Source organism: Peromyscus eremicus, chromosome 7 (assembly GCF_949786415.1).
Source record: "Peromyscus eremicus chromosome 7, PerEre_H2_v1, whole genome shotgun sequence".
Lineage (NCBI taxonomy): Eukaryota > Metazoa > Chordata > Mammalia > Rodentia > Cricetidae > Peromyscus > Peromyscus eremicus.
Window position 1 is genome coordinate 7,136,852 of NC_081422.1, and position 21,280 is coordinate 7,158,131.

The 21,280-nt window shown below is 37.5% G+C and overlaps 1 protein-coding gene across 1 annotated transcript in view; it reads right to left on the reverse strand.

Annotated features, from left to right (window-relative positions):
• Positions 1-21,280, reverse strand: part of Cntn5 (contactin 5) — a 476,649-nt gene that overhangs the window by 448,329 nt on the left and 7,040 nt on the right. Inside the window, exons 4-5 of the mRNA XM_059267217.1 lie at positions 10,623-10,746; positions 10,235-10,410 (exon numbers count right to left, since the gene is read on the reverse strand). Of these exons, the coding sequence (XP_059123200.1) occupies positions 10,235-10,410; positions 10,623-10,746 (300 nt within the window). The remainder of the gene's footprint in view (positions 1-10,234; positions 10,411-10,622; positions 10,747-21,280) is intronic.

Genomic DNA, 21,280 nt, shown 5'->3' on the forward strand with positions numbered 1-21,280 from the left:
ATAAAATAGAAACAAAGAGAACAATACAAAAAATTAATGAAACAAAGAGTTGGTTCTTTGAGAAAATCAACAAGATAGACAAGCCCTTATCCAAACTAACCAAAAGACAGAGAGAGAGCATCCAAATCAACAAAATCAGAAATGAAAAGGGGGACATAACAACAGACATTGAGGAAATCCAGAGAATCATCAGGTCATACTTCAAAAACCTCTATTCCACAAAACTGGAAAACCTAAAAGAAATGGATAATTTTCTGGATAGGTACCACATACCTAAATTAAATCAAGACCAGATAAACTATTTAAACAGTCCAATAACCCCTAACGAAATAGAAACAGTCATTAAAAGTCTCCCAACCAAAAAAAGCCCAGGACCAGATGGTTTCAGTGCAGAATTCTACCAGATCTTCAAAGAAGAGTTAATACCAATACTCTCTAAATTGTTCCATACAATAGAAACAGATGGAACGTTACCAAACTCCTTCTATGAGGCTACAATTACCCTGATTCCCAAACCAAACAAGGATACAACAAAGAAAGAGAACTACAGACCGATCTCCCTCATGAACATTATTGCAAAAATACTCAATAAAATACTGGCAAACAGACTCCAAGAACACATCAAAACAATTATCCACCATGATCAAGTAGGATTCATTCCAGGGATGCAAGGATGGTTCAACATATGAAAGTCTGTCAATGTGATACACCATATAAACAAACTCAAAGAAAAAAACCACATGATCATCTCACTAGATGCTGAAAAGGCATTTGACAAAATCCAACACCCCTTCATGATAAAGGTCTTGGAGCGATCAGGAATACAGGGAACATACCTAAACATAATAAAGGCAATTTACAGCAAGCCAACAGCCAACATCAAATTAAATGGAGAGAAACTCAAAGCAATTCCACTAAAATCAGGAACGAGGCAAGGCTGTCCGCTCTCCCCATACTTATTCAATATAGTACTTGAAGTTCTAGCCAGAGCAATAAGACAACATAAGGAGATTAAGGGGATACAAATTGGAAAGGAAGAAGTCAAGCTTTCCCTATTTGCAGATGACATGATAGTATACTTGAGCAACCCCAAAGATTCCACCAAGGAACTGATACGACTTATAAACACCTTCAGCAACATAGCAGGATACAAGATCAACTCAAAAAAATCAGTAGCCCTCCTATATACAATGGACAAAAAAGCGGAGAAGGAAATCAGAGATACATCACCCTTTATTATAGCCACAAATGACATAAAATACCTTGGGGTAACACTAACTAAGCAAGTGAAGGACCTATATGACAAGAACTTTAAGTCCCTGAAAAAAGAAATTGAAGAAGATGTCAGAAAATGGAAAGATCTCCCATGCTCATGGATAGGCAGAACTAACATAGTAAAAATGGCAATCTTACCAAAAGCAATCTACAGATTCAATGCAATCCCCATCAAAATACCAACACAATTCTTCACAGACCTGGAAAGAATAATACTCAACTTCATATGGAAAAACAAAAAACCCAGGATAGCCAAAAGAATCCTGTACAATAAAACAACCTCTGGAGGCATCACGATCCCTGACTTCAAGCTGTACTATAGAGCTACAGTAATAAAAACAGCTTGGTACTGGCATAAAAACCGACATGTGGACCAATGGAATCGAATTGAAGACCCGGACATTAATCCGCACACCTATGAACAAATAATTTTTGACAAAGAAGCCAAAAGTGCACAATGGAAAAAAGAAAGCATCTTCAACAAATGGTGCTGGCAAAACTGGATATCAACATGTAGAAGGCTGCAAATAGATCCATATCTATCACCGTGCACAAAACTTAAGTCTAAGTGGATCAAGGACCTCAACATAAATCCAGCTACTCTGAACCTGCTAGAAGAGAAAGTAGGAAGTAGTCTTGAACGCATTGGCATAGGAGACCACTTTCTAAATAGAACACCAGTAGCACAGACTCTGAGAGAAACAATCAATCAATGGGACCTCTTGAAACTGAGAAGCTTTTGTAGGGCAAAGGATACGGTCAACAAAGCAAAGTGACAGCCTACAGAATGGGAAAAGATATTCACCAATCCCACATCTGACAGAGGACTGATATCCAGAATATATAAGGAACTCCAGAAATTAGACATCAAAATGCTCAACAGTCCAATTAAGAAATGGGCTATAGAACTAAACAGAGAATTCTCAACAAAGGAAACTCAAATGGCTGAAAGACATTTAAGGAATTGCTCAACATCCCTAATCATCAGGGAAATGCAAATCAAAACAACTCTGAGATACCACCTTACGCCTGTCAGAATGGCTAAGATCAAAAACACTGAAGACACCTTATGCTGGAGAGGATGTGGAGCTAGGGGAACTCTCCTCCACTGCTGGTGGGAATGCAAGCTTGTACAACCACTTTGGAAATCAATATGGCGATTTCTTAGAAAATTGGGAATCCATCTCCCCCAAGATCCAGCTATACCACTCTTGGGCATATACCCAAGGAATGCTCAACCACACCACAAGAGCACTTGTTCAGCTATGTTCATATCAGCATTGTTTGTAATAGCCAGAACATGGAAACAACCTAGATGCCCTTCAACTGAAGAATGGATAAACAAAATGTGGTACATATACACAATGGAATACTACTCAGCAGAGAAAAACAATGACATCATGAAGTTTGCAGACAAATGGATGGATCTAGAAAAAATCATCCTGAGTGAGGTATCCCAGACTCAGAAAGACAAACATGGTATGTACTCACTCATAACAGGATACTAGATGTGGAACAAGGATGACTGGACTGCTACTCACAACACCAGGCAGGCTACCTGGAAAACAGGACCCCAAGAAAGACACAGGGATCGCCCAATGACAGAGAAATGGAATGAGATCTACATGAACAGCCTGGACATGAGTGGGGGTAGTGAAGGGCGAGGGTCCAGGGAAAGAGAGCTTGGGGGAGCGGGAGATCCCAGGTGGATCAACAACAGAGAGGGAGAACAAGGAATAGGAGACCATGGTAAATGAAGACCACATGAGAATAGGAAGAAGCAAAGTGCTAGAGAGGCCCACAGAAATCCACAAAGATACCCCCACAACAGACTGCTGGCAATGGTCGAGAGACAGCCTGAACTGACCTACTCTGGTGATGGGATGGCCAAACACCCTAATTGTCGTGCTAGAAACCTCATCCAACTACTGAGGGATCTGGATGCAGAGATCCATGACTAGGCCCCAGGTGGATCTCTGGGAGTCCAATTAGCGAGAATGAGGAGGGTTTATATGAGAGAGAATTGTTGAGACCAAGGTCGGATAAAGCACAGAGACAAATAGCCAAACAAACGGAAACACATGAAATATGAACCAATGGCTGAGGGGTCACCAACTGGATCAGGCCCTCTGAGTGGGTGAGACAGTTGATTGGCCTGATCTGTTTGGGAGGCATCCAGGCAGTGGGACCGGGTCCTGTGCTCACTGCATGAGTCGGCTGTTTGAAACCTGGGGCCTATGCAGGGTCCCTTGGCTCGGCCTGGGAGGAGGGGACTGGACCTACCTGGACTGAGTCCACCAGGTTGATCTCAGTCTGTGGGGAAGGCTTTGCCCTGGAGGAGATTGGAATGGGGGGCGGGCTAGGGGGAAGGTGAGGGGGGCGGGAGGGGGGAGAGCAAGGGAATCTGTGGCTGATATGTAGAACTTAATTGTATTGCAAAATAAAAATAATAATAATAATAATAATAATAATAATAAAAAATTCATCAGAAGGTCAATCTAAAAAAAATGGAGTAAATGTATGATTAACTTAAAAAAAAAAAAACATTACCATGGAAAAATTTATGAAACAAAGATACAGAGCTACTTATTAAGACTGCCTAAAAGGTGAAACTAAAGAAACATGTGGCTTGTGTAATTCTTAGTGTTCTTATGAAGTAATTTAGAGCTTCATTATATTTTTACTTTTCTAGGCTGGTTCATATACATGGAGACTCAGAGATTTTCCTTTCTCCATTGAAACAATTAAACTTCTTGTTATTCTGTAAACTTAATGTTTGTCTCTGAAATCCCACAGATTATAATTTACATAGATGTGTTGTGGTTGGGATACCAAGATAGATCATGTTTTGTGTTTATGCCACAGATAGATATTAATGGCCTCATTTGGTCCTCATCACTGACAGCTTGTAGATACTTTCCTGTTGTGAGAGATGTGAGTCCTTAAAAGAGCTGTTTAATTTTCCGAGCTCTAAGAAGTCAATTTGCTAAATTCATAACCTATGAGTTGAGAGGTAAAAATTTTATTTTCTTTAAAATGAGACTAAAATAACAACCATAAGTGGAGCCTATGATTTCTGAATGTCTTTTAAAAAATTGTTAGGGACTAGACAAATGGGTCAGTGGTTAGAAATATTCACTGCTCTTGCAGAGAACCCAGGTTTGGGTCCCAGACCCACATGGATGCTCACAACCAACTGTAATTCCAAGTGAAGGGTTCTAATGCCTTCATCTGGCCTCCACAGACTCCTGCATGCACACAGTGAACATACAGTTAGGCAAGCACAGGCACACACACAAAATTAAAAGAAAAATTGGTGCTTAGGAGAAGTTACACTAGAACAGACAAATGGAATAGAAAGGATTTGCCAGACATTCTTATAAAAAATAACCACAGAACTGCAGCACAGAGCAGCAACTTCTGTTGCTACAGTCTGATTCTAACTGAATGGGGTTATAAAAAATGGATAGAAAGTACTCATTGCCACCAGAATCAATAGAGGAACCCAGCTAGAATCCTCTAACCTTTGTTTTTAAGTCAGAAACCTTTGTTCTGTAGTCATGGTCACAGCTAATATTAGTTTTTAAAGGGGAACTTTGGCATATTCCTCTTTGATGACTGCATTTTACATAGATATCTATTAGAATATGCAATATATCACCAGTAACATGTAATTATATGTAAATATATTACTATGTAGAGAATGAATATAAAAACCTGGTTTGATAATATTAATTTCATCCATTAATACTAGGAAAGGTAGTATTATATCTTAAAATATTTTATAATATTTACTTGTGTGCATATGAGGGCATGAAGGCAAGCCAGAGCATGCACATATACATCAGAGGACAACTTGCTGGAATCAGTTCTTTCCTTCCACCTTGTGTGTCTCATGAATGAAAAACTCTCAGGTTTGGTGGTAAGTGCACTTACCCACTGAGCCTTCTCTCTGGTCCCTATTGCTCTTAAATGAAGTAATAATATCACTAACATGTTACATCTCATGTAACATGTACATGAGACTTAAAATATTTTGACATATACTTTCCTATTTCTATTTCATTCTTGTAATTATTAGAGGTGGGTTTTCATGTACCTCCGAAGGAAGCAATCTTCTTTCAGGACTCAGTGCAAATGCTTTAGGTGGGTAGTAATTAAGCCATTGGAGGTATAGCATTCAATCACTCGTGGTCAGTTTTGAAAGGTTGATGATGGCTCACACGACAGAGGTTGACCAGTAAACTGAAAATTAACTTAAAAGAATGGATGAGGCATGAGATGTGCTCATGAGATGTGCTCATTGCCTAGTATAGTTAACACCTTGAGGCATTGTCAAAATAGCTGCCATGCAATATAATAAGAAATAAATATAATATAGGGAGAGAAAGAGAGAACACGCAGGTATGGAAAGCCATCAGAAGTCCATACTGGGAAACACAGCAGGATTGTATTTTACTCTCTTCTGGTTTGATTGTCTCATCTTGACACATCTAGAGTCAAATGGGAAGAGGAACCTCCACTGAGAAAATGTCTCCATCAGATTCATTGTAGGAGACCTTGTGGCCCATTTTCTAGTTGGGAGATGTGGGCAGTGCCATCCCTGGGCAGGTGTCCTTGAACTGTGCCAAGCCAGACAATCAAGCCATGTCACTGGCAGTCAGTCTGGGTCAGAGATATTAGCAATTGCCACAAATATTAAAAGTAACTGTTGGGTTAATGTTAATAAGTGAAACAATTGTAGTGTGGATTTCGTGTAATAGAATTAAGAATGTGAAACTCCTGTACCAGATTTCTTTAATCTTTATCACTGATTTTTTTACCCGTCTAACTACTTTTCCTTAAATCACCATCACAGTGCTGTGTCAGTCATAGCAAAAGAATTATCCTTTAAAAAAAAAAAACAGTTAAGCTATCTTTAAAAAATAAGCAGAAATTTATTTTAGTTTTTTGAAAAGGAATTACGTAGTTAGGAATGGTGGAATAGGCCTGTAATCCCAACACTAGGGAGGTGGAGGCAGAAAAATTGAAAGTTCAAGTTCGTTATAAGCTACATAGCTCAATTCAAGGCTAGCCTGAGCTACATAAGACTGTCTCATAGAACAAAACAAAACAAAATACACAGTTGTTTTGAATTTGACAGGTACACTGAAAAAATACCTTAATTTATTTTGTAACAAAAATCTAATATTTTTTATTTAACTCATTCAGGCTAATTTCACTTCTTCATTCAGATTAATATTAAAATAAATTAACAAAGTTATTATGGGCAAAGCCTCATAGACTAAAGCAATAAGCTTGAGCTATATTGTAGAGTAAATGATTATTCAAATAATTTCATTACATGTTTAAAACTAGTAAAATATGGTTTTAAAGTCTAAGGTCAATTTTATTTTAGAAGAAAAAGTTATGAAAAATGCAGAGAAGTAATTTTTGAGTTTCGTATGAAAATGAAAGGTTAAATTAAAGGGCTTAAATATAAAGTCTACAAGTCATAAAATCTCTCAAAAGTTAAGGAGGTTATTTTAATCAACTGCTTCAAGGAAAACTAATGGAATACTCTGGATCTAAATCATCTAAATGCCCTGAAAAGCAATATGTTCAAATTTAGATATGAACTATCAATTTACTGAGGATTGCATATAAAGATATATTCTGAAGCAAGAGACAGCGCAAGGAGATTTTATTCTTGATTCATTTTCTGTTTGACTTGCTGGCATGAATTAATTCTAAAAAGAAAAAAATTACCAACATTGGAGAGATTGCAATGAGCTTTGGGGTAAGGATATTGAAAAGTGTGCTGTGTCACGTTATCCATTTCAAATTCTCATCAGGGTGGCAATAAGCTAACAGAGTGACAATGTTTGATATGGTATGTTCTCACTTGTCACTGAAGAGAGATCATCCCACTATGTAAAGAAATTACCCTCATGATGAACATAAATTCCTGGAAGATAATATATTTTTGTCAAGAATAATCTTGATAACCACTAACATTCACTATCAGCAAGAACACATCAGCTTTGTGTTTATTTATGACCCCCTCCCTGAACTTGAAAACAAGATCACAAATGTAATTTCTTCACTCCATTAATTTTTACTATACCCCTGTGACCTAGATATTTATTAATGCTAAACTAAAGTATTAACATTAACTGGGTTGAAACATATTTGTAGCTATTCCATTGGGGAGAACTTAATGTGAAAATTTTCATGAGTAGACAGTTAAAACGTGCCTATGCAGGGCAGGATAGGAGGAAATAAAGAATCTCTTTTGAGTTAGCCACCCAAATCCATTAGCTGCTACTCAGAATTAGAATATATATTCTAATTATAGCTCTGTATATAGATATATCAGTAAATTAAATGAATTATTTCATGACTACCTTTAGAGAATAGATTAGGCTTTATGTCAGGCTAATTAAATTTGCTGGTGACTCATGTGGGGATGTTGCTGAAATTGCAATACAAGCTTCAGATGAGAAATATTATGAGAATTTGTCAAGAAAAAAACTGTTTCTTTTGAAGTAGAACCTTTAATTTCTCTCTTCCTCTGCTTTGGCCTCTAGGAATCTCAGGGAAGTATTTGCTTTAACCACAATGATTAAGAGACTTTCTGGAACATGCTAATCTCTATCTGATGTGCAGTGTATTTCATGAAGATTTGCATGTGTATCCTTTGCTTTTTGATCAGAACTCATATATCTCAAGTCAAAAAGTCACATTTTTAAGATCTTCAGAATAAACATGCCAATAAAACAAATTGGAACAATTATTGTATAAACATGTTATTGGCAAGTGAATAGGAAGAAAACTTCTGGAGAATTTAAATTTGTTTTATACTGGCTTAATTTTAAACACAATAAATATAGCTTTTTCCTTCCTTCCCTTCCTTCCTTCCTTCCTTCCTTCCTTCCTTCCTTCCTTCCTTCCTTCCTTCCTTCCTTCCTCTCTTCCTTTCTTTTTTTATTGATGATAAACAGGACCAATATTTATGTCCTCACCGACTTTTGTCTTCAAAAGCCAGAGCCTGAGGTGATGTCAGCATTTGATAATAGAAAGTGCTCTCTTTGTCTGATCTCAGACTCACATGGACCATTTAGCTTTCTGGATCCTAACTGTGGACAAGCCAGTAAGGACCACTATTATTATGACAAAGATTCCCTAAGCCCTGATGGTTCTTAAATATCCACAAGGAAAGTTAAATAGTTCTTTACTTTGAATAATGAGAAAAAATATAGAATGTAGTGGTTTCTATACTTAATTTTCTTACTACAATTTACTTTTGCTAACTCATATAATTGTGAAAATAAATCACATTGCCACAGTTGATAAGGTCAGAATATGAAGATTATTTAGATTATAATGCAGTTTTAAGTCTCCAAGAAATACTAAAAATCAAATTGGAGATACAATAATAAAGTGAAATGCCATATCTCTTTGAAAATAACTATTCTACTCAATAGAAGGGTGGAAGGAGGGGTTGCAGTTTGATTTCCTGAGCTATTTTGATATTGTGAATAAAAAACCCTATTAAGAGTCTGTGATTTGCCACAAATTATTCTGTAAAATAAAAATAATGGAGTCAGGCTACTCTTTTTTGAATTCTAAATACATCTTTCTGAAATTGGCCAAAGCAATGTTAAAAAAATAGGATTTTGATTTTTCTAGGACCTCACTCAGACTTCTCCAAATTGATTCTATTTCCAGCTCTTCATTCTTTTTCCTCTTCTCACTTTTATAAGAGGGTGTCTGGATCTCAAGTTAATTTTAGAAATGACACAAGGAAGATGTTATGAAGCAAAATCAATTACCTACTTCATTTCTCAGAGTTTAAATTAACTTAAAAATCATTTTGATAACTTATATGATGAATATAGTTATATGTATTAATTCAAGGATTCCTCATCCCCCCTTTCAATTTTTCCTGATTGTAATCCTCAAGAATTTAAATTCAAATAGGATTACTTACTATCAAATAATATTAAACTTTTCACATGGTAGACTATTCTCCATTTGGTGTAAGCTTCTCCATCAATGAAAGACTTTCACAAATTTTTAAAGGATCTATGCATCTGGTTAATCATATCTTTGATGTACTTTAGGTATATTTATATTAGAGTGTCTATAAGATAATGCCTCCCTTTCTAATGGGTTATATTCAGTAAAAGGCGGCACTGGGTGATCTTGTCATTGTGCAAATATCATGAGGTGTAATTGTGCCAACTAAGACAGCTGCGGCTTTCCAGGCAATGTAACCTTAGAGAAGACCAGTCATGTATGTAATGCCAATGACCAAAACACAGTGACATGTTGGCTGCATGAGCTTATGTGTGTGTGTGCATGTGTGCATGAGCCTGTGTGTGCGCGCGCGTGTGTGTGTGTGTGTGTGTGTGCGTGCGTGCGTGCGTGTGTGTGTGTGTGTGTGCATGTGTGCATGAGCCTGTGTGTGAGTGTGTGTGTGTGCGTGTGTTGTGAGTGTGTGTGTGTGCATGTGTGCATGAGCCTGTGTGTGTGTGTGTGTGTGTGTGTGTGTGTGTGTGTGTATGAGACAGTTTCATTTAATTAAAATCACTATGGGAGTTACAGTCACCATCTGTATATTTAGTTTCTGAAACATGCAGAACTTCTGAAATGTGCTATCATATGCTTTGATAGCCTGTAGGAAATAGCAATTATGAAGCATAGAAGAAGGAGCCAAGCAGGTAAAGGACACCTTCTAAACCCATCTACTTTCATGAATGAGTTTTTAATGTACAAGAATAGGTCATTGGGTTTATTTGGGATCTAGCAAGTATTCCAGGGAATGTGAAGATATCCTCAGAAGAAATCTGATGTTTTTCTAGTTTTAATTCAGACTATGGTATAACACTATTTTAAAATTCACTCATAAGCTTTATAACTGAAAGTTTAAATTTGTGCATATACACTATAGCCAAAATAATCTTACTTTACTCACAGGCAAACTGAAGTGTGGCTTCTCGACTGAGAATACTTCCAAAAGTATTGGTGGCTAAACACTGGTAAAGCCCGGAATCCCTAACTTCACTTGGATTGCTTATGATGAAGCTCCCATCTATCAAACTGTAGCGATAATCACTTTCCAGATCGATTTCTGTTCCATTCCGGAGCCATCTTAGAAAAATATCAGAAGACAAATTCATTAAATTATGTGAGACATTATGATACTTCTTGGGAGTGCACACACACACACACACACACACACGTATGGCAGGGTCTTACTATATAGTCCTGATTGAACTTGAACTCAGAGATGCCCCCTGCTTCTTCCTTGCTTGAGGAATTGTTTAAGGCTAAAGAAAAAACAATGCATAATTAATTTTTACCTGTAAGTAGGAGTAGGGTTGCCACGAACTTCACAATTCAGGGCGACCTTCTTTTCATCAGAGTCAGTTGGAAAAATGACATCTTCAGGTTCTTGCACAAATACTGGCCCATAATCCACACTTTCTGCAAAGACCAAAAGACATACACTTTAAAATTATTCAGTGCACAAGGTCAATTCATCCCTGACTATATTTTATTCAAAATTCTTGATCTTCATTTTTATTCAGCAATCAAATTTATGAAAGAAGGCATAGGTAACATACTTTGTAGAGTACTAAAATAATTCTTATTACCTAAATTTATCTTCACGTATGATACACAAGATGAGAACATCACAAATATATATCTATATTTCATTTTTAATCTCTCAAAGCCATGAAAAAAATAATATAAGGACGTTTCAAAATTTCCTACAGTTTGTGAAATTCTTGAATGTTAAAAGTAACATGCAACAAGGAAAGTTTCCAGATTCATATTGTGCCATAAGAGCTGTAGATATGAAATTGTTCATTTCCAGGCATTCTTTGATTGATATTACTATTTTTTAAATTACAGTTTTCATTTACTGTTGGAAATTTTCAAACAATTAAACAATGTGTTTTGATCAATTATATCCCCTATTCTCTCCCTTTCAACTTCTCCCATATACTCTCATCACTTTTCTTACCCCAGCCTTTCTGTTCTTTCAATCCATTGAGGCCAGTGTGTGCATGGGAATGGGGCCAGGCCCTGTTACTAGGCAACTACCAGTGGTCATATCCCTGAAGAACCAAGGCTAGTCTTGAATCCACTATCTCCTCCACTTAGTCTCCCCAGGACTGGGATTATAGGTATGTGCCAACATGCACTATTTATCCTGTGTGTATTTCCCTCATTCACCGGGGAGTCCTGCTTACTTAAGGCTCAAGTGTAAGGAAAAATGATACAGTGCAAACAGACATGTTTTTTTTATCCGAATTAATACACATCTCCCAAAGAAGCCAAATACACAAATTGAAATCTGAAAGATTTGTATACTACATGTTTAAGAATAGATTAACACAGGATATAAGATCAGTCAAAGGAGAAAAGGCATCAAGTTCTGGGGGTTTGTAATTTAGAGCTTTATCTCTACTGTTATTTCTTCCCTCCATCTTTCCATCCCTCCTTGCCTCTCTCCTCTTACGTTTTCACATTTATAAAGATTTTGTGTAATTTATCTAGCTCTCTGATGTCAACATTGTGTTTTTTTCCAACTGAAAAGTGAACTCTCTGAAAACCTCTGAGAAGACTTTGCTATACCAGTCACATGGTGAGTCAGCTCTTACTAGTTTTCTAAAGATTTAAAATTAAATTCTTCAAACTGTCAACCTAGGGCAAAAGAAAGAAAAGGATGGAAGATTCCATCAAACCAGAGGAGTGTGCTTGTTTGTTATGAGTAAAATCACCCATGTGCCGTGATGACTGCGAGTAAAGTGAAGAAGGGCTTTTGTGAATCATTGTCAGTTTCCAGAGCATCTGAACCCTTTTCCAACTCTCCATTATTCCATGTGTTGCCATGAGGCCATAACCAACCCAAACAACAGAAAAAAAAAACACAGGAAATAAAATCCAGAAAAGCAAAGTACATAAAATGCTAAATTATGGAATGCCTGCTTTCTCCCTTTTTGGCATTGTGGCATTCTTTTTAATTTTAAAAATACTTTATTATTGTAAGGGTTTTAACCATTATTAATAAAGTGCTAAGTATCTACAGCTACCTTATAATGTTAGTGTTCATTGTCTTTGAATTATCAGACTTATGCTTCAAGAGTTAGACTTCCCTCAAGAGAGTTGCTTCAAATCAGTTGTGATCTGCTTGTTGCTGCATAGGTGATCATCAACAGATGGATGGGTAATTGAAGTGTGCCACAAATACATGATGGGTACTTAAAGTGTGCCACAAATACACAATCAATAACCAAAAAGTGTGCCACAAATATACAATGGGTAATTAAAGTGTGCCACAAATACACAATGGGTACTTAAAGTTTGCCATAAATACACAGTTGGTAACTAAAATGTGCCACAATACACAATGGGATTTTATTTAGCCATAAAGAAAAGTGAAATCATGACATTTTCAGAAAAATTCATGGAAATAAAAATAATTATGTTAAGTGAAATAAGCCTAACTTAGAAAGAAAAATAGGACTTCTTTTATGTATGACTATAGATATTCTCTCCTCCCCTCCCCATTCTCTCTGTCTCTCTGTCTCTCTGTCTCTCTGTCTCTCTCTCTCTCTTCTCTCTCTCTCTCTCTCTCTCTCTCTCTCTCTCTCTCTCTCTCACACACACACACACACACACACACACACACACACGAGTGTCAGTGCACATCATTAACTGAAGGAGGCCATGAGAGAGGAAGAGGATACTCTGAGTAGAGCATAGAGGGAATGCATGTGCCATGAATGATGAAGAAGGGAGGCTGCTGGGGAAAGAGAGTGGCCACAGAAGGAAGAAGCGTGATGTCGAGGGCAGCAATAGATGAGGAAAACATCAAAGTATGTCTAAAATGTCAAGATAAAACTCAATATTTTATGCCAATTTAAAAACAGACTGTCAATATTGTAATTCGTGGTATGGATCACACTTTTTATTCATATTTCTTATTATATGATTTATAAAGCCCCCTAATCCTATTTTTCTTTTTCTAAGTATCTTAATTTTCTGGTGTAAAGCACACACGCACATACACACATGCACACGCTCACACACACACACACACACACACACACACACACACTTATTGATTCATAGGTGTTAGTGACTCTTGTTTTGTGTTTTCCTAAAACTGATTTTCACAAATTATCCTCATTTTTTGACTGCTGTGATTGACTATAGCACAGAAGCAGAGTGCTTATCTAAAATAGAAAAGACTCTATGACCTGAGAATCTGCTTTCCCTTTGACTTCTGGCAGTCTTAAAGCCATGTAGGAACTTGTCTCAGTTCTGGTGCCCTCTCTCTGCACTGCTTCACACACCGTCATCCTCAGTCTACACAGAGACCTCCTCTCAGCCATGCTAACCAACCACGAGACAAGACAAAGCCACCCATCCCTCCCTTCTTTAAACACCAGAACCCCTGCTCTCCTCAGAGAGCTTTATAACAGGAACAGTGATTCTCACTCCTTGGCACATATATTGCAGTATCAGCCTCTACATCTGTACTAGTTTGGGATTTCTGTGCAACGGCTTTGTGCCTTATAGATAAAAGTATACATCAAGTTAGGGCTCAAACTGTTGGAGCTGAAATATAGAAGTCGAAACATAAGGTCAACTTTGGCTTATTTGGGATAGCTCTCCATTAGATCAAGAGGTGGTGTCTATGGAGGTGAGCAGGAGCCAGGTTGGCAGATCAGAGAGGCATAAACTTGAGATGCTTGAAATATGTTTGTGATTCACAGAGCCATGCTACATAAAATGTGTACTTTCCTTTTGGGTATTTCTGAGCTACAGAGGCAACCTCAGCCACCATTGGCTCAGCAAAACTTAGGAGCTGAGGTTGTGTTGGGAAGGATGGGCTGCACCTCTACCCAGCTCTGCCAGCTATCCTAAGAGCACATGCTTCGTGCATTCCTTCCATTATTCTTAACTGAAATTCATGATTCCTGCAACATAATTATACATAGAATGATTGAAACTTAATAGAAAGCCAAAGTTAAAATAATATATCTCCAAAATATTATTTAATCAAGTATGTAACATCCAAGGAGAAATTATAACATGACAAAAAGATAAGCAATAATTTTGTTTTAATTTTTCATAAAAGATCCATGAATGAAATCACTTAAAATATAGATCGATCTGGGTATGTGATGTTGGTAAATCAAACATGAAATTGTTGGGTAATATAATTTTAAAGAACTCACTCTTTCAGATGTGCTCACAAAAGTTAGCGAGTTGTATATAGTTTGTACAGTTTTACATTGATATAGTCATTATACTTAAAAATACCTTCCACGTAAAAATACAAGTGGGATTATTTTCTAATAATTATAAACAGAACTCCCTCTTATGACAGTGTCTGCTATGACATTCATCAGTCCTAGGGATCCTAGAGATGGTCTCTTTAGCATTCTCAGGGCCACTGTGTACTACTGTTATTAGTTAGTCTTGAGACAACCCAAGATTCTTCCACAGGTTTTTTTGGGAGATGCCATACCTGAACGTTAGTAGAGCCAAGCAGTAACTGCTACCCATTGTGCCCCTGATGCTGGAACTCTTCCACGAGAGTTTCTTGGACAGTTAGGACTCGAGGGGCACACTTGCTTTTCTGGGCTTCAGCCTTCTGGAGAACTGCTGTGATGCTATTTTGCTACAGAGACCCAACTTTCCCTTATAGAATGTTTCGCTAGATCACGCTCAATCCATTCTTCTCTCCCAGCTCTTGAAACCTAGCTTTTTCTCCCAAACTTCCCAGATACCAACTTCATTACTACCAAGACCGGCTAAGAAATCAGTGCTTTGTGAGCCCCCAAACTCAAATGGGGGGAGCCTTCCTTTGTTTTCTACATCAGTGTTTGTTGGGATCATGACTAGCAATTACTGTTTCCCTGGGTTCTAAACTGCCTTCCAGACTAAGATATTCCCTCTGATAACTGCTTTTCCTATCGTCTTCTCAGACAGTTATGTCTGATGCCAAGCCCCAACCTTTCGCCTGCTGCTTACCTCTAACTTGTAACTGAGTTGATTGCCATGCAATCTGACTCCAGTACATCAGCAGTGTAATTGGAGGAAGTATCAGATCTCCTGTCAATACAGTGAGGAGAAATTCTTGGAGCAAAATCCACGGGAAAACGCTATGGCTACAGCTTTGACTAAATAAGCCTGCAAAGGAGTATGAGACTGTCTTCTTATTATCCCTGCTGTTAGTGTTTTCCTTTAGACAATTATAGTTTTCCCTTTGTAAGTGTGATAACATGCTACTAACACGTTTTACTTCACTCCTACCATCAGAGAGATTTTATTATTGTTTACTGTCTAGATGCTTAGAGGGCTCTCAGGCAACTGCTGGTAAAAATGCACTCTGGCTTCTTTCTAACTTAGATAAAAAGTTTAGACTCCTTAAGAAGTATGTCTATTAATAAATTCGTTAGTCACCCCGAGATTGCTATAAGCATTGTTTATTATGCACAGTTCTTACAAAACAAGTCATGTTCCCTCTGTCAACTCTGCCCTTGAACATACTCACTGCTGTCTGGATTTCTCTACTGTGTCTAATCTATTTTTGATCAAATACTGTTTCCCCTGTAGTTATTGCTGATCATACACCATGTCAGGTGTGATGACCTCCGTGCTCACATAGCACACAGTATATCTTGGTTTCATGATTATTAGAACTTAAAGTGGGTAGATTTGTCTGATTGTAAAGTCAAACACATGAGATTACAGACAGATTACAAACCACGGGCTTGGGAAATGAAAGTAGGAGGAGCTCCTTGACTCTGAACTTAATTAAATGTTCTTATCTCTTGTCATAACGACTCAATGTCAATTATTCCCAGCATAGCCGCCTAGAAACACCATGAAGTTCCCTCTTATCCGGAGGGAAGAGCAGCCAGGTCTAGTGACGGGCCATTTACCAGAATAGACAAACATGCAGAACAGAAGGAGGATAAGATGAATTAAATGGCATCTATACCACAGGTACCTGCAAAAAGAAACCTCAAGTTCAAGTATAGACTAGGAATGAGACAAAATGATTAGTCAGTAATAACAACAATAACTCATTCTAAAGGAAACATACATTATTATCCTAGAAGAAGTTTAGAGACTTTTAAAATCCACAAAAATGTGTAGAAAGAGAAATAGGTTTCGAAGGCAAGAGTAGAATATTACACACTTGGAAAAGATTCTTATCTAATCTTGAAATTATTTTGTAAACATTTGACAGATTTTAAAAAATGGTAAGACCACTTTTGAAAGCTACATTGCAAATGTATAAAATATCAAGAGTTAGAAAAGAAAAGTTTGCTGCAGACAGTTCATTTATAAAGAATAGATAATTGAGTAACTTAATTATAAACTTCTTACCTGTCAAAAGAGAAGCCAGAACATAACTGAAGTATTAAAAAAATTATTATCAACTTCAGACTACAGGCTAAATAAAGGTATTTCAAATAAAAAACATAAAGACTTTTTATACGAACATATATTCATTATTTTAGGATATGCTTCACTAAGAAAAATGAAAATATAAAGGAAAGCTTCTGAGGGAAGAAATTATGACTTTGGAGGCTTGGTAGGTAAAGGTGCCTCCCACCAAGCCTGACATTCTGAGTTTGATCCTAGGAAACCATGTGGTGGAGAGGAAGAATCAACTTCCAAAAGTTGTTATGCACATAAGCATTTGTACACACACACACACACACACACACACACACACACACACACACACATAAATAAACAGGTAGATAATAACCATTTAAGTATTGAAATAGGGGGCTGGAAAGATGATTGGCAGTTACTAGCACTTGCTGTTCTTGTAGAGGACCTGGGTTTATTTCCAGCACCCACAAAGTAGCTCACACCATTTGTAACCCCAGGACTAGTGAATCTGATACCCTCTTTTGATTTCTGCATGCCCAAAAAATATGCACATGTAGTACACAGACACACATGAAGGGAAACATTTAGACACATAAAATAAGTAACTCTTTAAAAATAGTACTAAAGTAAGCAAAATATTAAAATTTAATAAACCTAATATCTAGTCACAAAATTTCTTTTGTGTTTCAAACATTTCACAATTTTAATCAGATAAAATTTAGCACATTTAATGTAGATGATTAAGTGAAATAGGAGGGAGAATAATTTTATCTCTTCAACTTGCAACATTTGCTTTTTTCTTTTTTGCAGCATCTGCTAAAGTAACAAATAGAACTAAAAAGTGGGTTTTGCACAGAATATTAAGGAGAACAAAAAGAATGCATAATTAAGTTCTGAATAAACAACGCTTGGCTGACTATAGGGATTGGCTGCCTAAAAAAATGTACCCAGATGTAGGATGATCACAAGATGACACAGAAAATTAAAATAGATGAAATGTATGAAATTTTTTCAGTATGCAAGTGTGAGGATAATCCTCAGAAGAGAATAGAGAAGTGTGGTCAGGGTGGGATGACCCCCACAGTGTGGAGAAAGGGAAGTGTTTATTTCCACACCGGGAGGTTTAATCTGGTTCTCCAAAGACTCTCTGCCTTTCTCAAGGAGGACAGGAGACTGATCCTGATGCTCTAGGGGGCATAGATCCACCTGTGAGTCTTCTCAAATCATTGTCCCCAGGATTGAGTTCCTGGGAAATTCTCGGATGCTGTAACTCATTTATTGTTAATTGTCTTAGCTGATGGGCAGCTCTGAGGACAGACTGACATCTTTGAACAATACAACAACAGCAAAAAGACAAGAAAAGAGGAAGCAGAGTCTTTTGTATTATAGTGTTTCCGGTCAGCTTCTGTACTGTGTCACAGCTCTCTAGAAGCCAGGTCATAGCCAGGGCCACAGGAGCAGGGGAGAGGTTAAACACAGGAGGCTGAGGAGTCACTGGGGGTCATTTTAGATGCCTAGTGGTATCTACATATTTGGTTTATATTCTCTTGTGGCTCTGAGGATTGAACCAGGGGTCAGAACATTGTCTAAAAATGGAGTTGTGTGAGTGCTTGTGAGAAAACTCCAGGAAAACAAGACAAGAATCTCTTGACCTCGATTTCTTCAAAGCATGGAATTATTCTTGGAATGTGTCTCTGGGCTTTTGGTGTAGTAAGAGTGAGTGTACTTCAGATTATTCGTTAAACTGGCTCTTGTTATTTGTTCATATGCCTTTTAAAAACGTGTTTTTGCCATGTGTGGCTTGTCTGCCATGTGCAGCTTACCCTTGTGAGTGCAAACTTTATTCTGGTCATTCTTATTAACCCCCAGGGGATAATTTGTCTGGGGCTGTGAATAAAGTGGGCCATTGCATGAGACTTTCGTCTGCATGTGATTGCTCCATTCTTTCATGTGCCACTGTTTCGAGAGTGTTGACACCCAGAGATTTGTGCATGCTAGGCAGTTATTGACCACTGAGCTACTGCAGCAGACATATATCTTTTAAGAGGCAAAATAGCATTAAGAAAAAATCTCCTATATTTCTCTCCTGGTACCGCTTCCGTTTCCCCCTTTATCCAGAGTGGAAAGTATTTTAGTCTAGTTTTTCTGCCATGCTTTAAAATTGAACCATATACATAAATTACTGTCCTATATGTACACACACACACACACACACACACACACACACACACACACACATATATATATATTTAAATTTTATTTTTATTTATCTAAATATATCTGTGTGAATGTATACCATATATGTGCAGGTGCCCACAGAGTACAGAGAAGGTCATGGGATCCCTTAGAGCTGGAGTTAGAGGTGTTTGTAAGGTGTTAGATATGGATGCTAGGAGAAAATACAGGTTCTCTGGGAGAGCAGCCAGAGCTCTTCATGTCTGAGCCGTCTCTCCAGCCCCTCACATCACATTTTAATCACTTTATGGAGATGATACCACACTGCCTTTATAACCACCATCATATTTTTAGGTATAACCATTCTATCACATAAAAATAAATTATTCATTTTAGTAGTCTTAGTTTTCCATGGGGTGGGAAAAAGTTTGCAAGTTTTCCAGTATCTGTTATGATGCATATATTGCAATGAACATAGTCTAAATTTGCTTGTGTTTGTGTGTGAGTTTCAGCTGGATGTTTACTACAGAGTTGAAATTGTTTCTACATTTTTTTGAGCAAACTGGGATTTTAGATTTATCAGAAAAAAACTGTGCCACATCCTTCTGGCTTGACTCTGGGCAGGATCAGGATGGCTTCCTTTTCAGGCTCTGTTACCTTTCACATTTTTCACAAGAGCATGTCAACCTCAGGTTTACTCTCTATCAAAGCTAAAGGGAATGACCTGACAAGAGCCATACGTCAGACTCCTTTCCAGGAGAAAGAGCTCAGAGTCACATCCAGCCAGCTGAGATCTATCAAATACTCAGAGGGAAATGCAAGAGTCAGGGAAAGGCCTTGGAATTTTCTCTTGGTTATTCTGAAATGTGGATTAAACTACATTGGAAGAAGATTTAAATTAGATTGGATTGGATCCCAGACTAGAGACTTGTTTTTCACTTAAAGCATAATCCACAATACAGAGCCATTGATAGGAATATTGGGACTTCTTGTGAATGAAGTGCTGCACCCTCTGCTTGAGTGCTGAAAAGGAGTCTGTACTTTAACAAGATCCCCAGTTGGTGTGTTTATGTGACTGAGTCTAAGGAGAGCAGATACACAAAATCACTTTGTCCTTACTTGGGTCTCATTAGCCAATGTTGAATGGGATAAATAACATCGATGTTTTTGTAGTAATGTTTGAGCTACAGGGCATTGTACAAAGTAAGAAACTCATAATGAGATCAATGCAGAAAATTGTTTCTTTAGTCAGAAAGAGTAAAGCTATTTCATTTGAACTTTGATGGTCAACATGACTACATCTAAATTAACTGTAACACAAGCTGCTGGGTACACCTGTGAGGAATTTTTCTTGAATGGATCAGCTGAGGTGTGAAGACCCACCTTAAATCTGCACCACACCTCTTGGTGGCAGCCTGTAAAAAGTCATGGAAGCAGGAAATGCTTGCTCTTCACAGGCTAGCCCTCACTCTCAATGGCAAGTCTACTCCTTCACTGGCATTAGAGCCTACTTCCTCAGGTAGATATTCATCCTATCTACTCTGTTTTCTCTAGAGAGGCCCTGATTGATACATTTGGTCCCTACTTAGTCCAAAATGGGACTCGACACAGCAGGTGTAAAGGTGTTATAGATACTTACATATAAGTTATACAGTTATTTATATACACACACACATACATACATACATACATACATACATATATGTATGTATATTGTGAAGAGAGGTATTTACAACAGACACTTTGAAGGTGCCTGGCTCTAGCTTATGCCCTTATGCATATTGATTTTGGAATTTGCACTTATTTTATTTCAGATTTTCTGTCTATATTTCAGTTATATTTGAGAGGTACCTTAACTTCCATTAGCTGCAAGAGAACATACCAGCTATCTAGAAGCTTATAGGAAATTAAGACAAATATGCAAAGCTTGTGTTACTGAACTCTCAATACCTTCTAAAAAATCCCATAACAATGCCCTCAAAAGTATTAATCTTGATGTATATCTGTCTGATTATGATACTGTCGTCAGTGACATACTCACTGATGAGCCCAGTGGGCTTTAATGGTGAGTTCCAAATCCACAGTCACACAGGCAACTGGTTAAACTCAGCAATTACAAAACAAAAATATATGAATGTGATAAAGCAAATGGGGATTAAAGGGGTTGGGAGTGGGTTAGAGACAGTGAGGGTGGACAGCAATCAGAATGCACTATAGACATGTACAGATTTAATAACAGTAAGAAAGGAAATTAAATATAATGCAATGGGACTTTTAAAACCCACATCAAGTATTTTGACATTGAACATACATTTACCGTCCAATCACCCTGTGTGGATAAACCATAAAGACTGGCATCATGGCATGGCTGCCTTACAGAGGAATGATTTTTATAATTATGAATAATGGC